The sequence below is a fragment of the Oncorhynchus kisutch genome, linkage group LG29 (assembly GCF_002021735.2).
Source record: "Oncorhynchus kisutch isolate 150728-3 linkage group LG29, Okis_V2, whole genome shotgun sequence".
Taxonomy (NCBI): domain Eukaryota; kingdom Metazoa; phylum Chordata; class Actinopteri; order Salmoniformes; family Salmonidae; genus Oncorhynchus; species Oncorhynchus kisutch.
Window position 1 is genome coordinate 41,534,011 of NC_034202.2, and position 20,126 is coordinate 41,554,136.

The window sequence follows — 20,126 nt, forward strand, 5'->3', positions numbered from 1 at the left end:
ATAATCTAATCTGCTGTGTGTAGGTGTGGTAGTGTAATAATCTAATCTGCTGTGTGTAGGTGTGGTAGTGTAATAATCTAATCTGCTGTGTGTAGGTGTGGTGGTTGTGGATGAGCTTCACATGGTAGGAGACTCTGGTAGAGGATATCTGTTGGAACTACTGCTCACCAAGATACGATACATCGCCCTCAAACACAACACCAACAACGGGTACGTCTGGGGGGGGGGGGGGGGGGGGGGGGTCTGATACATCTCCCTCAAACACAACACCAACAACAGGTATGTCTGGGGGGGGGGGGGGGTCTGATACATCACCCTCAAACACAACACCGACAACGGGTATGTCTGGGGGGGGGGGGGGGGTCTCTGTAAGTGTGTTCAACAGGTATGTCTGGGGGGGGGGTCTCTGTAAGTGTGTTCAACAGGTATGTCTGGGGGGGGGGTCTCTGTAAGTGTGTTCAACAGGTATGTCTGGGGGGGGGTCTCTGTAAGTGTGTTCAACAGGTATGTCTGGGGGGGGGGTCTCTGTAAGTGTGTTCAACAGGTATGTCTGGGGGGGGTGTCTCTGTAAGTGTGTTCAACAGGTAGGTCTGGGGGGGGGTCTCTGTAAGTGTGTTCAACAGGTATATCTGGGGGGGTCTCTGTAAGTGTGTTCAACAGGTATATCTGGGGGGGGGGGGGTCTGGAATCTGGGGGGGTGTCTCTGTAAGTGTGTTCAACAGGTATATCTGGGGGGGTCTCTGTAAGTGTGTTCAACAGGTATATCGGGGGGGGGGTGTCTGGGGTCTGGGGGGGGTCTCTGTAAGTGTGTTCAACAGGTAGGTCTGGGGGGGGGTCTCTGTAAGTGTGTTCAACAGGTATATCTGGGGGGGGGGTGTCTGGGGTCTGGGGGGGGTCTCTGTAAGTGTGTTCAACAGGTAGGTCTGGGGGGGGTGTAAGTGTGTTCAACAAGGCTTCTGTTTGCAGCGAACATGTTGAACGTTTTGAATTATACAGTGGGGTAAAAAAGTATTTAGTCAGCCACCAATTGTGCAAGTTCTCCCACTTAAAAAGATGAGAGAGGCCTGTAATTTTCATCATAGGTACACTTCAACTATGACAGACAAAATGAGAAAAAAATATCCAGAAAATCACATTGTAGGTTTTTTAAAATGAATTTATTAGCAAATTCTCATGTTAGTTTCATTTTATTTTTTTATTTATCCATTATTTTACCAGGTAAGTTGACTGAGAACATGTTCTCATTTGCAGCAACGACCTGGGGAATAGTTACAGGGGAGAGGAGGGGGATTAATGAGCCAATTGTAAACTGGGGATTATTAGGTGACCATGATGGTTTTTGAGGGCCAGATTGGGAATTTAGTCAGGACACCAGGGTTAATACCCCTACTCTTACGATAAGTGCCATGGGATCTTTAATGACCTCAGAGAGTCAGGACACCCGTTTAACGTCCCATCCGAAAGACTGCACCCTACACAGGGCAGTGTCCCCAATCACTGCCCTGGGGCATTGGGATATTTTTTTAGACCAGAGGAAAGAGTGCCTCCTACTGGCCCTCCAACACCACTTCCAGCAGCATCTGGTCTCCCATCCAGGAACTGACCAGGACCAACCCTGCTTAGCTTCAGAAGCAAGCCAGCAGTGGTATGCAGGGTGGTACGTCGTAAATAGTTGGTTATCTGCATGAACCCAGTCTTCACTATGAGTCATCCATACATCAATTGTCTTAAATCATTTATTTGCTAACTAAATAATCACAGAAATGCACAAACAAACAGTAGATATAGTTACAAGGAAATAATAGAGGTGCCCTAGTGGGCTAAACCGGCATCGCGGCTTGGTAGACAAGAAGAATTCTGTATGCAGAGTTTCAATTTGGTGTTTGTCACATTTTTTAAATTTTGGGTTGGCGAGCGGACCCCAGACCTCACAACCATAAAGGGCAATGGGTTCTATAACTGATTCAAGTACTTTTAGCCAGATCCTAAATGGTATGTCGAATTTCATGTTCCTTTTGATGGCATAGAAGACCCTTCTTGCCTTGTCTCTCAGATCGTTAACAGCTTTGTGTGGCACTGATTTTTAGGCCAAAGTATGTATAGTTTTTTGTGTGCTCGGGGGCAACAGTGTCTAGATGGAATTTGTATTTGTGGTCCTGGCGACTGGACCCTTTTTTGCAACACCATTATTTTTTATCTTACAGAGATTTACTGTCAGGGCCCAGGTCTGGCTGAATCTGTGCAGAATATCTAGTTGCTGCTTTGGTTGGGGACATCAGCAAATAGTAGACATTTGACTTCAGATTCTAGCAGGGTGAGGTCGGGTGCTGCAGACTGTTCTAGTGCCCTCACCAATTTGTTGATATACAGTGCCTTGCGAAAGTATTCGGCCCCCTTGAACTTTGCGACCTTTTGCCACATTTCAGGCTTCAAACATAAAGATATAAAACTGTATTTGTTTGTGAAGAATCAACAAGTGGGACACAATCATGAAGTGGAACGACATTTATTGGATATTTCAAACTTTTTTAACAAATCAAAAACTGAAAAATTGGGCGTGCAAGATTATTCAGCCCCCTTAAGTCAATACTTTGTAGCGCCACCTTTTGCTGTGATTACAGCTGTAAGTCGCTTGGGGTATGTCTCTATCAGTTTTGCACACCGAGAGACTGAAATTTTTCCCCATTCCTCCTTGCAAAACAGCTCGAGCTCAGTGAGGTTGAATGGAGAGCATTTGTGAACAGCAGTTTTCAGTTCTTTCCACAGATTCTCGATTAGATTCAGGTCTGGACTTTGACTTGGCCATTCTAACACCTGGATATGTTTGTTTTTGAACCATTCCATTGTAGATTTTGCTTTAGGTTTTGGATCATTGTCTTGTTGGAAGACAAATCTCCGTCCCAGTCTCAGGTCTTTTGCAGACTCCATCAGGTTTTCTTCCAGAATGGTCCTGTATTTGGCTCCATCCATCTTCCCATAAATTTTAACCATCTTCCCTGTCCCTGCTGAAGAAAAGCAGGCCCAAACCATGATGCTGCCACCACCATGTTTGACAGTGGGGATGGTGTATTCAGGGTGATGAGCTGTGTTGCTTTTACACCAAACATAACGTTTTGCATTGTTGCCAAAAAGTTCAATTTTGGTTTCATCTGACCAGAGCACCTTCTTCCACATGTTTGGTGTGTCTCCCAGGTGGCTTGTGGCAAACCTTAAACGACACTTTTTATGGATATCTTTAAGAAATGGCTTTCTTCTTGCCACTCTTCCATAAAGGCCAGATTTGTGCAATATAAGACTGATTGTTGTCCTATGGACAGAGTCTCCCACCTCAGCTGTAGATCTCTGCAGTTCATCCAGAGTGATCATGGGCCTCTTGGCTGCATCTCTGATCAGTCTTCTCCTTGTATGAGCTGAAAGTTTAGAGGGACGGCCAGGTCTTGGTAGATTTGCAGTGGTCTGATACTCCTTCCATTTCAATATTATCGCTTGCACAGTGCTCCTTGGGATGTTTAAAGCTTGGGAAATCTTTTTGTATCCAAATCCGGCTTTAAACTTCTTCACAACATTATCTCGGACCTGCCTGGTGTGTTCCTTGTTCTTCATGATGCTCTCTGCACTTTTAACGGACCTCTGAGACTATCACAGTGCAGGTGCATTTATACGGAGACTTGATTACACACAGGTGGATTGTATTTATCATCATTAGTCATTTAGGTCAACATTGGATCATTCAGAGATCCTCACTGAACTTCTGGAGGGAGTTTGTTGCACTGAAAGTAAAGGGGCTGAATAATTTTGCATGCCCAATTTTTCTGTTTTTGATTTGTTAAAAAAGTTTGAAATATCCAATAAATGTCGTTCCACTTCATGATTGTGTCCCACTTGTTGATTCTTCACAAAAAAATACAGTTTTATATCTTTATTTTTGAAGCCTGAAATGTGGCAAAAGGTCGCAAAGTTCAAGGGGGCCGAATACTTTCGCAAGGCACTGTAAATGTTGAAGAGGGTAGGGCTTATCCTGCATCCCTGTCTCACACCACGACCCTGTGGGAAGAAATGTGTTTTTTGCCCATTTTAACCTCACACTTGTTGTTTGTGTACATGGATTTTATAATGTCGTATGTTTTACCCCCAACACCACTTTCCATCAATTTGTATAGCAGACCCTCATGCCAAATTGAGTCGAAGGCTTTTTTGAAATCAACAAAGCATGAAGACTTTGCCATTGTTTTGGTTTGTTTGTCTGTCAATTAGGGTGAATTTGTCCTCTGTCTTATGGTAATTTGGTAAAAAGCCAAATTGACATTTGCTCAGTAGATTGTTTTTACTGAGGAAATGTACAAGTCTGCTGTTAATGATAATGCAGAGGATTTTCCCAAGGTTGATGTTGACGCATATCCCACGGTAGTTAATGGGGTCAAATTTCTCTCCACTTTTGTGGATTGGGCTAATCAGTCCTTGGTTCCACGAATTGGTGAAGATGCCAGAGCTAAGGATGATGTTAGAGTTTAAGTATAGCCTATTGGAATTTATGATCTGTATATTTTATAATTTCATTGAGGATACCATCAACACCACAGGCCTTTTTTGGGTTGGAGGGTTTGTATTTTGTCCTGTAGTTCATTCAGTATAATGCATTCTGGATCTCGATCTCTCTATATCTCTATCTCTCTATATCTCTATCTATCTTTCTATATCTCTATATCGCTATCTATCTCTATATCTCTATATATATATCTCTCTCTCTCTAGCTCCTTATCAGAAGGTATCCAAATCGTGGGTATGAGTGCCACCCTCCCAAACCTGTCCCTGCTGGCTGGGTGGCTGGATGCGGAGCTTTACCAGACTGACTACAGACCCGTCCCGCTGAAGCAGAGGCTCAAGGTGGGGAACAGCATCTACGACTCCAGCCTCTCTCTGGTCCGAACCTTCGAGCCCCTGATCACGGTCAAGGTAGGAGCTGCTACTGTAGTAACTACAACAAGTTACTGTTGTTCAGCTGTTGTTGTTCCTAAGCTGTTCCTAAGTTCATCTTCGATAAAGAGGATGTTGTGATGTTTATTTATTTTATTTATACATTACCGTTTTATATATAGACAAAAGTTTGGGGTCACTTAGAAATGTCCTTGTTTTTGAAAGAAAAGCAAAAAAATAAATGTCCATTAAAATAACATCAAATTGATCAGAAATACAGTGTAGACATGGTTAATGTTGTCAATTACTATTGTAGCTGGAAACGGCAGGTTTTTAATGTAATATCTACATAGGAGTACAGAGGCCCATTATCAGCAACCATCACTCCTGTGTTCCAATGGCACGTTGTGTTAACTAATCCAAGTTTATAATTTTAAAAGGCTAATTGATCATTAGAAAACCCTTTTGCAATTATGTTAGCACAGCTGAAAACTGTTATGATTAAAGAAGCAATAAAACTGGCCTTCTTTAGACTAGTTGAGTATCTGGAGCATCAGCATTTGTGCTCCACATAACATCAGAGGAATTATCGACACGGTGTGATGACCTTAATTATGTAACGTGTGTGTGTGTGTGTGTGTGTGTGTGTGTGTGTGTGTGTGTGTGTAGGGAGATGAGGACCACATACTGTCTCTATGTTATGAGACAGTGAGTGAGGGTCACTCTGTCCTCCTGTTCTGTCCTTCCAAGAGCTGGTGCGAGAAACTGTCTGACAGTATTGCTAGAGCGTTCTACAACCTCAGACACACAGGTACACACACACACACACACACACACACACACACACACACACACACACACACACACACAGTGTTGTATTAGTATACTTGTGAGGACTTTTTGGGGACCAACAATTGATTCAAAATCCTAATTGTAACCCCTAAAATTACATTTTATAAGTGAGGACATTTTTTTTGTGTGTGTGAATTTTACCCCTTTTTCTCCCCAATTTTGTGGTATCCAATTGTTAGTAGCTACTATCTTGTCTCATCGCTACAACTCCCGTACGGGCTCGGGAGAGACGAAGGTTGAAAGTCATGCGTCCTCCGATACACAACCCAACCAAGCTGCACTGCTTCTTAACACAGCGCGCATCCAACCCGGAAGCCAGCCGCACCAATGTGTCGGAGGAAACACCGTGCACCTGGCAACCTTGGTTAGCGCGCACTGTGCCCGGCCCGCCACAGGAGTCGCTGGGACACCCCTACCGACCAAGCCCTCCCTAACCCGGACGACGCTAGGCCAATTGTGCGTCGTCCCACGGACCTCCCGGTCGTGGCCGGTTACGACAGAGCCTGGGCTCCCTTAACCACTGCGCCACCCGGAAGGCCACTGCTGTGAATTTTAGTTTGTTTACTATTGTTGTACTTCTGGTCCTCACAAGTACAAACACACATACACACACATATGCCAAGACGAGTGTTCAAAGCTGTCATCAAGACAAAGAGTGGCTACTTTGAAGAATCTCAAACATAAAATAAATGTTGATTTGTTTAACACTTTTTTGGTTACTACATGATTCCATATGTGTTCTGTCATAGTTTTGATGTCTTCACTATTATTCGACAATGTAGAAAATAAAGTAAAACCCTTGAATGAGGTGTGTCCAGACTTTTGACTGGTACTGGATATGTATAGGTACTGGATATGTATAGGTACTGGATATGTATAGGTACTGGATATGTATAGGTACTGTATAGGTACTGGATATGTATAGGTACTGGATATGTATAGGTACTGGATATGTATAGGTACTGGATATGTATAGGTACTGTATAGGTACTGGATATGTATAGGTACTGGATATGTATAGGTACTGGATATGTATAGGTACTGGATATGTATAGGTACTGTATAGGTACTGGATATGTATAGGTACTGGATATGTATAGGTACTGGATATGTATAGGTACTGTATATGTATAGGTGCTGGATATGTATAGGTGCTGGATATGTATAGGTACTGGATATGTATAGGTACTGGATATGTATAGGTACTGGATATGTATAGGTACTGTATAGGTACTGTATAGGTACTGGATATGTATAGGTACTGGATATGTATAGGTTACTGTATAGGTACTGTATAGGTGCTAGGTACTGATATGTATAGGTGCTGGATATGTATAGGTACTGGATATGTATAGGTACTGGATATGTATAGGTACTGTATAGGTACTGGATATGTATAGGTACTGGATATGTATAGGTACTGGATATGTATAGGTACTGTATAGGTACTGTATAGGTACTGTATAGGTACTGGATATGTATAGGTACTGGATATGTATAGGTACTGTATATGTATAGGTACTGGATATGTATAGGTACTGGATTAGGTATAGGGTACTGGATATGTATAGGTACTGTATAGGTACTGTATAGGTACTGTATAGGTACTGGATATGTATAGGTACTGGATATGTTATAGGTACTGTATATGTATAGGTACTGGATATGTATAGGTACTGGATATGTATAGGGTACTGTATAGGTACTGATATGTATAGGTACTGGATATGTATAGGTACGGTATAGGTGCTGGATATGTATAGGTGCTGGATATGTATAGGTACTGTATAGGTACTGGATATGTATAGGTACTGGATATGTATAGGTACTGGATATGTATAGGTACTGTATAGGTGCTGGATATGTATAGGTACTGTATAGGTACTGTATAGGTGCTGGATATGTATAGGTACTGTATAGGTACTGTATAGGTGCTGGATATGTATAGGTACTGTATAGGTACTGGATAGGTACTGGATATGTATAGGTACTGGATATGTATAGGTGCTGTATATGTATAGGTACTGGATATGTATAGGTACTGGATATGTATAGGTACTGTATAGGTACTGGATATGTATAGGTACTGGATATGTATAGGTACTGTATAGGTGCTGGATATGTATAGGTGCTGGATATGTATAGGTACTGTATAGGTACTGGATATGTATAGGTACTGGATATGTATAGGTACTGGATATGTATAGGTACTGTATAGGTGCTGGATATGTATAGGTACTGTATAGGTACTGTATAGGTGCTGGATATGTATAGGTACTGTATAGGTACTGTATAGGTGCTGGATATGTATAGGTGCTGGATATGTATAGGTACTGTATAGGTACTGGATATGTATAGGTACTGGATATGTATAGGTACTGGATATGTATAGGTACTGTATAGGTGCTGGATATGTATAGGTACTGTATAGGTACTGGATAGGTACTGGATATGTATAGGTACTGGATATGTATAGGGGCTGGATATGTATAGGTGCTGGATATGTATAGGTACTGGATATGTATAGGTACCTGGATATGTATAGGTACTGGATATGTATAGGTACTGGATATGTATAGGTACTGTATAGGTACTGGATATGTATAGGTACTGTATAGGTGCTGGATATGTATAGGTACTGGATATGTATAGGTGCTGGATAGTACTGGTATATAGGTACTGGAATGTATAGGTACTGGATAGGTACTGGATATGTATAGGTACTGGATAGGTACTGGATATGTATAGGTACTGGATATGTATAGGTGCTGGATATGTATAGGTGGCTGGATATGTATAGGTACTGTATAGGTACTGGATATGTATAGGGTACTGGATAGGTACTGGATATGTATAGGTACTGGATATGTATAGGTACTGGATATGTATAGGTGCTTGATATGTATAGGTGCTGGATATGTATAGGTGCTGGATATGTATAGGTGCTGGATATGTATAGTACTGGATAGGTACTGGATATGTATAGGTACTGGATATGTATAGGTGCTGGATATGTATAGGTACTGGATATGGATAGGTTACTGGATATGTATAGGTACTGGATATGTATAGGTACTGTATATGTATAGGTACTGTATAGGTGCTGGATATGTATAGGTGCTGGATATGTATAGGTATTGTATAGGTACTGGATATGTATAGGTACTGGATATGTATAGGTGCTGGATATGTATAGGGTACTGGATATGTATAGGTACTGGATATGTATAGGTACTGTATAGGTACTGGATATGTATAGGTACTGGATATGTATAGGTACTGTATAGGTGCTGGATATGTATAGGTGCTGGATATGTATAGGTACTGTATAGGTACTGGATATGTATAGGTACTGGATATGTATAGGTACTGGATATGTATAGGTACTGTATAGGTGCTGGATATGTATAGGTACTGTATAGGTACTGTATAGGTGCTGGATATGTATAGGTACTGTATAGGTACTGTATAGGTGCTGGATATGTATAGGTACTGTATAGGTACTGGATAGGTACTGGATATGTATAGGTACTGGATATGTATAGGTGCTGTATATGTATGGTACTGGATATGTATAGGTACTGGATATGTATAGGTACTGTATAGGTACTGGATATGTATAGGTACTGGATATGTATAGGTACTGTATAGGTGCTGGATATGTATAGGTGCTGGATATGTATAGGTACTGTATAGGTACTGGATATGTATAGGTACTGGATATGTATAGGTACTGGATATGTATAGGTACTGTATAGGTGCTGGATATGTATAGGTACTGTATAGGTACTGTATAGGTGCTGGATATGTATAGGTACTGTAATAGGTACTGTATAGGTGCTGGATATGTATAGGTGCTGGATATGTATAGGTACTGTATAGGTACTGGATATGTATAGGTACTGGATATGTATAGGTACTGGATATGTATAGGTACTGTATAGGTGCTGGATATGTATAGGTACTGTATAGGTACTGGATAGGTACTGGATATGTATAGGTACTGGATATGTATAGGTGCTGGATATGTATAGGTGCTGGATATGTATAGGTACTGGATATGTATAGGTACTGGATATGTATAGGTACTGGATATGTATAGGTACTGGATATGTATAGGTACTGTATAGGTACTGGATATGTATAGGTACTGTATAGGTGCTGGATATGTATAGGTACTGGATATGTATAGGTGCTGGATATGTATAGGTACTGGATATGTATAGGTACTGGATAGGTACTGGATATGTATAGGTACTGGATAGGTACTGGATATGTATAGGTGCTGGATATGTATAGGTGCTGGATATGTATAGGTGCTGGATATGTATAGGTACTGTATAGGTACTGGATATGTATAGGTACTGGATAGGTACTGGATATGTATAGGTACTGGATATGTATAGGTACTGGATATGTATAGGTGCTGGATATGTATAGGTGCTGGATATGTATAGGTGCTGGATATGTATAGGTGCTGGATATGTATAGGTACTGGATAGGTACTGGATATGTATAGGTACTGGATATGTATAGGTGCTGGATATGTATAGGTACTGGATATGGATAGGTACTGGATATGTATAGGTACTGGATATGTATAGGTACTGGATATGTATAGGTACTGTATATGTATAGGTACTGTATAGGTGCTGGATATGTATAGGTGCTGGATATGTATAGGTACTGTATAGGTACTGTAACTGGATTATGTGAAGGTACTGGATATGTATAGGTACTGGATATGTAATAGGTTACTGGATATGTATAGGTGGCTGGATATGTATAGGTACTGGATATGTATAGTGCTGGATATGTATAGGTACTGTATAGGTACTGGATATGTATAGGTACTGGATATGTATAGGTACTGTATAGGTACTGGATATGTATAGGTACTGGTATGTTTAGGTACTGTATAGGTACTGGATATGTATAGGTACTGGATATGTAAGGTACTGATATGTTATAGGTGCTGGATATGTATAGGTACTGTATAGGTTACTGGATATGTATAGGTACTGTATAGGTGCTGGATATGTATAGGTGCTGGATATGTATAGGTACTGTATAGGTGGCTGGATATGTATAGGTACTGGATATGTATAGGTACTGTATATGTATAGGTACTGTATAGGTACTGGATATGTATAGGTTACTGGATGGTACTGTATAGGTACTGTATAGGTTACTGGATATGTATAGGTGCTGGATATGTATAGGTACTGGATATGTATAGGTACTGATATGTATAGGTGCTGGATATGTATAGGTACTGTATATGTATAGGTACTGGATATGTATAGGTACTGGATATGTATAGGTACTGGATATGTATAGGTACTGGATATGTATAGGTGCTGGATATGTATAGGTGCTGGATATGTATAGGTACTGGATATGTATAGGTACTGTATAGGTACTGGATATGTATAGGTACTGGATATGTATAGGTACTGGATATGTATAGGTACTGGATAGGTACTGGATATGTATAGGTACTGATATGTATAGTGCTGGATATGTATAGGTACTGGATATGTATAGGTACTGGATATGTATAGGTACTGGATATGTATAGGTACTGGATATGTATAGGTACTGGATATGTATAGGTACTGTATAGGTACTGGATATGTATAGGTACTGGTAGGTACTGGATATGTATAGGACTGTATAGGTACTGGGATATGTATAGGTACTGGATATGTATAGGTACTGGATATGTATGGTACTGTATAGGTACTGGATAGGTACTGTATAGGTACTGTATAGGTGCTGCGATATGTATAGGTACTGGATATGTATAGGTACTGGATAGGTACTGTATAGGTACTGTATAGGTACTGGATATGTATAGGTACTGGATATGTATAGGTACTGGATATGTATAGGTACTGGATATGTATAGGTACTGTATAGGTACTGTATAGGTACTGGATATGTATAGGTACTGGATATGTATAGGTGCTGGATATGTATAGGTGCTGGATATGTATAGGTACTGGATATGTATAGGTACTGGATATGTATAGGTGCTGGATATGTATAGGTGCTGGATATGTATAGGTACTGGATATGTATAGGTACTGGATATGTATAGGTACTGGATATGTATAGGTACTGGATATGTATAGGTACTGGATATGTATAGGTACTGGATAGGTACTGGATATGTATAGGTACTGGATATGTATAGGTGCTGGATATGTATAGGTACTGGATATGTATAGGTACTGGATATGTATAGGTACTGGATATGTATAGGTACTGGATATGTATAGGTACTGGATATGTATAGGTACTGTATAGGTACTGGATATGTATAGGTACTGGATATGTATAGGTACTGGATATGTATAGGTACTGTATAGGTACTGGATAGGTACTGTATAGGTACTGTATAGGTGCTGGATATGTATAGGTACTGGATATGTATAGGTACTGGATATGTATAGGTACTGGATATGTATAGGTACTGGATAGGTACTGTATAGGTACTGTATAGGTACTGGATATGTATAGGTACTGGATATGTATAGGTACTGGATATGTATAGGTACTGGATATGTATAGGTACTGTATAGGTACTGTATAGGTACTGGATATGTATAGGTACTGGATATGTATAGGTGCTGGATATGTATAGGTGCTGGATATGTATAGGTACTGGATATGTATAGGTGCTGGATATGTATAGGTGCTGGATATGTATAGGTACTGGATATGTATAGGTACTGGATATGTATAGGTACTGGATATGTATAGGTACTGGATATGTATAGGTACTGGATATGTATAGGTACTGTATATGTATAGGTACTGTATAGGTACTGGATATGAATAGGTACTGTATAGGTGCTGGATATGTATAGGTACTGGATATGTATAGGTACTGGATATGTATAGGTACTGGATATGTATAGGTACTGGATATGTATAGGTACTGGATATGTATAGGTACTGGATATGTATAGGTGCTGGATATGTATAGGTACTGGATATGTATAGGTACTGTATAGGTGCTGGATATGTATAGGTACTGGATATGTATAGGTACTGTATAGGTGCTGGATATGTATAGGTACTGGATATGTATAGGTGCTGGATATGTATAGGTACTGTATAGGTGCTAGGTACTGTATAGGTGCTGGATATGTATAGGTACTGTATAGGTGCTAGGTACTGTATAGGTACTGGATATGTATAGGTACTGTATAGGTACTGGATATGTATAGGTACTGTATAGGTACTGGATATGTATAGGTACTGGATATGTATAGGTACTGGATATGTATAGGTACTGGATATGTATAGGTACTGGATATGTATAGGTACTGGATATGTATAGGTGCTGGATATGTATAGGTACTGGATATGTATAGGTACTGGATATGTATAGGTACTGTATAGGTACTGGATATGTATAGGTACTGGATATGTATAGGTACTGTATAGGTACTGGATATGTATAGGTACTGTATAGGTACTGGATATGTATAGGTACTGTATAGGTACTGGATATGTATAGGTACTGTATAGGTACTGGATATGTATAGGTACTGTATAGGTACTGGATATGTATAGGTACTGGATATGTATAGGTACTGTATAGGTACTGGATATGTATAGGTACTGTATAGGTACTGGATATGTATAGGTACTGTATAGGTACTGGATATGTATAGGTACTGGATATGTATAGGTACTGTATAGGTACTGGATATGTATAGGTACTGGATAGGTACTGGATATGTATAGGTGCTGGATATGTATAGGTACTGTATAGGTACTGGATATGTATAGGTACTGGATATGTATAGGTACTGGATATGTATAGGTACTGTATAGGTACTGGATATGTATAGGTACTGTATAGGTACTGGATATGTATAGGTACTGGATATGTATAGGTACTGGATATGTATAGGTACTGTATAGGTACTGGATATGTATAGGTACTGTATAGGTACTGGATATGTATAGGTACTGGATATGTATAGGTACTGGATATGTATAGGTACTGTATAGGTACTGGATATGTATAGGTACTGGATATGTATAGGTACTGGATATGTATAGGTACTGGATATGTATAGGTACTGGATATGTATAGGTACTGGATATGTATAGGTGCTGGATATGTATAGGTACTGGATATACACACAACCTTCTATTGGAGTTTCATTGCTTCAGTATTATTATTATCAGAAGATATACATATTATAGAAATGTCTAGCAAGTTGATTTAACGTTTTAGAGAAGACCATTGGCTGCTCAGTTATGGACTATATGTGATACAGATGTATTTATCTCGTCTCAGGTGGTCAGGTGGTCAGTGGCTCAGCGCTCCCAGGCTGTGGCATTGGACCAGGGGGGAGTGGTGGATGTGTTAGCCCAGCTCAGACGCACCCCGGCTGGGTTAGACCCAGTCCTGCAACGCACCGTGCCCTGGGGGGTGGCCTTTCACCACGCTGGTACACACAGACAGACCTCACACAGACAGACCTCACACAGACAGACCTCACACAGACAGACCTCACACAGACAGACCTCACACAGACAGACCTCACACACACAGCCCTCACACACACAGACAGACAGCCCTCACACAGACAGCACACAGACAGACAGACCTCACACAGACAGACCTCACACAGACCTCCTACACAGACAGACCTCATACACAGGACAGACAGCACACAGACAGACAGACCTCAGACAGAAAGGCAGACAGACAGACCTCAGACAGAAAGGCAGACAGACAGACCTCACACAGACAGCACACAGACAGACAGACAGACAGACAGACCGCACACAAAACACACCATTGTAATGTTAATGTTAACACTCCTCTCTGCAGGTTTGACGTTGATGAGCGAGACGTGTTGGAGGGAGCATTCCGAGGGGGCGTGGTCAGAGTGTTGGCGGCGACCTCAACCTTGGTCATCGGGGGTCAACCTGCCTGCCACGTAGGGTTATCATACGAACTCCGACCTTTAATGGGCGTCTGCTCGACCCCCTGACCTACAGACAATGGCCGGAACGCGCGCGGTGAGGATGGATGGTCGACACTGAGGGTGAGGAGGGGGAGGATGGAAGGATGGGAGTCGACACTGAGGGGGAGGAGGGGGAGGATGGGAGTCGCCCTGGAGTTGACACAGAGGGAGGAGGGGGAGGATGGAAGGATGGGAGTCGACACTGAGGGGGAGGATGGAAGGATGGGAGTCGACACTGAGGGGGAGGAGGGGGAGGATGGAAGGATGGGAGTCGACACTGAGGGTGAGGAGGGGGAGGATGGGAGGATGGAAGGATGGGAGTTGACACAGAGGGAGGAGGGGGAGGATGGGAGGATGGAAGGATGGGAGTTGACACTGAGGGGGAGGATGGGAGTCGACACTGAGGGTGAGGAGGGGGAGGATGGGAGGATGGAAGGATGGGAGTTGACACTGAGGGGGAGGATGGGAGTCGACACTGAGGGGGAGGATGGGAGACGACACTGAGGGGGAGGAGGGGGAGGATGGGAGACGACACTGAGGGTGAGGAGGGGGAGAATGGGAGGATGGGAGTCGACACTGAGGGTGAGGATGGGAGTCGACACTGAGGGGGAGGAGGGGGAGGAGGGGAGTCGACACTGAGGGTGAGGAGGGGGAGGATGGGAGACGACACTGAGGGTGAGGAGGGGGAGAATGGGAGGATGGGAGTCGACACTGAGGGTGAGGAGGGGGAGAATGGGAGGATGGGAGTCGACACTGAGGGTGAGGAGGGGGAGGATGGGAGTCGACACTGAGGGGGAGGATGGGAGGATGGGAGTCGACACTGAGGGGGAGGAGGGGAGTTGACACTGAGGGGGAGGAGTGGGAGGAGGGGAGTTGACACTGAGGGGGAGGAGGGGAGTTGACACTGAGGGGGAGGAGGGGAGTTGACACGGAGGGGGAGGAGGGGAGTCGACACGGAGGGGGAGGATGGGAGTCGACACTGAGGGGGAGGATGGGAGTCGACACTGATGGGGAGGAGGGGAGTCGACACAGGGGGCGGAGGGGAGGATGGGAGTCGACACTGAGGGGGAGGAGGGGGAGGATGGGAGTCGACACTGAGGGTGAGGAGGGGGAGGATGGGAGTCGACATTGAGGGGGAGGAGGGGAGTCGACACTGAGGGTGAGGAGGGGAGTCGACACTGAGGGGGAGGAGGGGGAGGATGGGAGACGACACTGAGGGGGGGAGGGGAGCCCAGTACAGGACCGTGTCACAAGGCTACATAGTCATAGGATTTACGCGTCACAATGTTGAGTTGAATGGTACTATTACACAGTCTTTCAGTAACCTCTTTACATACTGCACAGAGGAGTGAATTATTACTACTCGCTATCTACAGGCAACTAAAAACCAGGCAGACATCTAGTGTCCTCTGGTTTTAAAGACCCTCTATCTTAGGGGTACAGGCTGTGAGATCTGGTTAGAACCTGTTCTCGTTTGTATTCATTTTCTGAGGAAGTGGAGCCAATTACTCGTTATCTTTTTTCTTAGCTTGCCTCCCCTAGAAAGGGGTTTAGCTCTTTGTGTAGAGGAAGTATATAAAAAAAACTGTATAATTTGTAAATGAACATATTCCTTATTCATTATGAATTCTGTCTGATTCCTTGAACAAGTTTTCCTCAACAACAACTGCTGGAGTGAATACCCAGCATTCCTTCCACTGCTGGAGTGAATACCCAGCATTTCTTCCACTGCTGGAGTGAATACCCAGCATTCCTTCCACTGCTGGAGTGAATACCCAGCATTCCTTCCACTGCTGGAGTGAATACCCAGCATTCCTTCCACTGCTGGAGTGAATAGCCAGCATTCCTTCCACTGCTGGAGTGAATAGCCAGCATTCCTTCCACTGCTGGAGTGAATACCCAGCATTCCTTCCACTGCTGGAGTGAAATTGAATTTATTTGACATGATTTGGAAAGGCACACACCTGTCTATATAAGGTCCCACAGTTGGCAGTGCATGTCAGAGCAAAAACCAAGCCTTGATGTCGAAAGAAATTGTCCGTAGAGCTCTGAGACAGGATTGTGTTGATGCACATATCTGGGGAAGGGTACCAATACATTTCGGCAGCATTGAAGGTCCAAGAACACATTGTCCTCCATCATTCTTAAACGGAAGAAGTTTGGAACCACCAAGACTCTTCCTAGACTGAGCAATCGAGGGAGAAGGGCCTTGGTCAGGGAGGTAACCAAGAACCCAATGGTCACTCTGACAGAGCTCCAGAGTTCCTCTGTGGAGATGGGAAAACTTCCAGAAGGACAACCATCTCTGCAGCACATCATTGAAGCTTGCCTGGAGGGTTGTTAACACAGTGTCCAAAGAAGGGCCAGAAGTATACAGAATGGTGTTGTCTGCGTAGAGGTGGATCAGAGAAACATCATTGATGTATACAGAGAAGATAGTCGGTCCGAGAATTGAACCCTGTGGCACCCCCATAGAGACTGACTGAACTCTGTCAGAGAAGTAGTTGGTGAACCAGGCGAGGCAGTCATTTGAGAAACCAAGGCTGTTGAGTCTGCCAATAAGAATGTTATGATTGACAGAGTCGAAAGCCTTAGCCAGGTCGATGAATACAGCTGCACAGTATTGTCTCTTATCGATGGCGGTTATGATGTCGTTTAGGACCTTGAGCGTGGCTAAGGTGCACCCATGACCAGCTCGGAAACCAGATTGCATAGAGGAGAAGGTACGGTGGGATTCGAAATGGTCGGTAGTCTGTTTGTTATCTTTGCTTTCGAAGACCTTAGAAAGGCAGGGCAGGATAGATATAGGTCTGTAGCAGTTTGGGTCAAGAGTGTCTCCCCCTTTGAAGAGTGGGATGATCATGGCAGCTTTAAATCTTTGGGGATCTCAGACGATACGATAAGAGGTTGAACAGGCTAGTAATAGGGGTTGCAACAATTTCGGCAGATAATTTTAGAAAGAGAGGGTCCAGATTGTCTAGCCCAGCTGATTTGTAGGTGTCCAGATTTTGTAGCTCTTTCAGAACACCAGCTATCTGGATTTGGGTGAAGTAGAAATGGTGGGGGCTTTGGCGGGTTGCTGTAGAGGGTGCCGGGCAGTTGACCGGGGTAGGGGTAGCCAGGTGGAACGCATGGCCAGCTGTAGAGAAATGCTTATTGAAATTCTCAATTATCGCAATTAATTAATACTGGAACACTGGTCACCTTAATACTGGAACACTGGTCACCTTAATACTGGAACACTGGTCATCTTAATACTGGTCACCTTAATACTGGAACACTTGTCACCTTAATACTGGAACACTGGTCACCTTAATACTGGAACACTGGTCACCTTAATACTGGAACACTGGTCACCTTAATACTGGAACACTGGTCACCTTAATACTGGTCACCTTAATACTGGAGCACTGGTCATCTTAATACTGGTCACCTTAATACTGGAACACTGGTCACCTTAATACTGGAACACTGGTCCTCTTAATACTGGTCACCTTAATACTGGTACACTGGTCACCTTAATACTGGAACACTGGTCACCTTAATACTGGAACACTGGTCACCTTAATGCTGGAACACTGGTCATCTTATTACTGGTCTCCTTAATACTGGAACACTGGTCACCTTAATACTGGAACACTGGTCACCTTAATACTGGAACACTGGTCACCTTAATGCTGGAACACTGGTCACCTTAATACTGGAACACTGGTCACCTTAATAATACTGGTCACCTTAATACTGGAACACTGGTCATCTTAATACTGGTCACCTTAATACTGGTACACTGGTCACCTTAATACTGGAACACTGGTCATCTTAATACTGGTCACCTTAATACTGGAACACTGGTCACCTTAATACTGGAACACTGGTCACCTTAATACTGGAACACTGGTCACCTTAATACTGGAACACTGGTCATCTTAATACTGGTCACCTTAATACTGGAACACTGGTCACCTTAATACTGGAACACTGGTCACCTTAATACTGGAACACTGGTCATCTTAATACTGGTCACCTTAATACTGGAACACTGGTCACCTTAATGCTGGAACACTGGTCACCTTAATACTGGAACACTGGTCACCTTAATACTGGTCACCTTAATACTGGAACACTGGTCATCTTAATACTGGTCACCTTAATACTGGAACACTGGTCATCTTAATACTGGTCACCTTAATACTGGTACACTGGTCACCTTAATACTGGAACACTGGTCATCTTAATACTGGTCACCTTAATACTGGAACACTGGTCACCTTAATACTGGAACACTGGTCACCTTAATACTGGAACACTGGTCACCTTAATGCTGGAACACTGGTCATCTTAATACTGGTCACCTTAATACTGGAACACTGGTCACCTTAATACTGGAACACTGGTCACCTTAATACTGGAACACTGGTCACCTTAATACTGGAACACTGGTCACCTTAATGCTGGAACACTGGTCACCTTAATGCTGGAACACTGGTCACCTTAATACTGGAACACTGGTCACCTTAATACTGGTCACCTTAATACTGGAACACTGGTCATCTTAATACTGGTCACCTTAATACTGGAACACTGGTCATCTTAATACTGGTACACTGGTCACCTTAATACTGGAACACTGGTCATCTTAATACTGGTCACCTTAATACTGGAACACTAGTCACCTTAATACTGGAACACTGGTCACCTTAATACTGGACCACTGGTCACCTTAATGCTGGACCACTGGTCACCTTAATACTGGAACACTGGTCATCTTAATACTGGTCACCTTAATACTGGAACACTGGTCACCTTAATACTGGAACACTGGTCATCTTAATACTGGTCACCTTAATACTGGAACACTGGTCACCTTAATACTGGAACACTGGTCATCTTAATACTGGTCACCTTAACACTGGTCACCTTAATACTGGTACACTGGTCACATTAATACTGGTACACTGGTCACATTAATACTGGAACACTGGTCACCTTAATACTGGAACACTGGTCATCTTAATACTGGTCACCTTAATACTGGAACACTGGTCACCTTAATGCTGGAACACTGGTCACCTTAATACTGGTCACCTTAATACTGGAACACTGGTCACCTTAATACTGGAACACTGGTCACATTAATACTGGTACACTGGTCACATTAATACTGGAACACTGGTCACCTTAATACTGGAACACTGGTCATCTTAATACTGGTCACCTTAATACTGGAACACTGGTCACCTTAATGCTGGAACACTGGTCACCTTAATACTGGTCACCTTAATACTGGAACACTGGTCACCTTAATACTGGAACACTGGTCACCTTAATACTGGAACACTGGTCATCTTAATACTGGAACAC

At 42.9% G+C, this 20,126-nt stretch overlaps 1 protein-coding gene across 1 annotated transcript in view; it reads left to right on the forward strand.

Annotated features, from left to right (window-relative positions):
• The window catches only part of polq (polymerase (DNA directed), theta), an 84,905-nt gene that overhangs the window by 12,622 nt on the left and 52,157 nt on the right, over positions 1 to 20,126 (forward strand). The window contains 9 exon segments of the mRNA XM_031809091.1: positions 96 to 241; positions 1,633 to 1,642; positions 4,766 to 4,953; positions 5,584 to 5,725; positions 14,106 to 14,246; positions 14,632 to 14,711; positions 14,713 to 14,736; positions 14,738 to 14,802; positions 15,366 to 15,406. Coding sequence (XP_031664951.1) covers positions 96 to 241; positions 1,633 to 1,642; positions 4,766 to 4,953; positions 5,584 to 5,725; positions 14,106 to 14,246; positions 14,632 to 14,711; positions 14,713 to 14,736; positions 14,738 to 14,802; positions 15,366 to 15,406 — 837 coding nt within the window.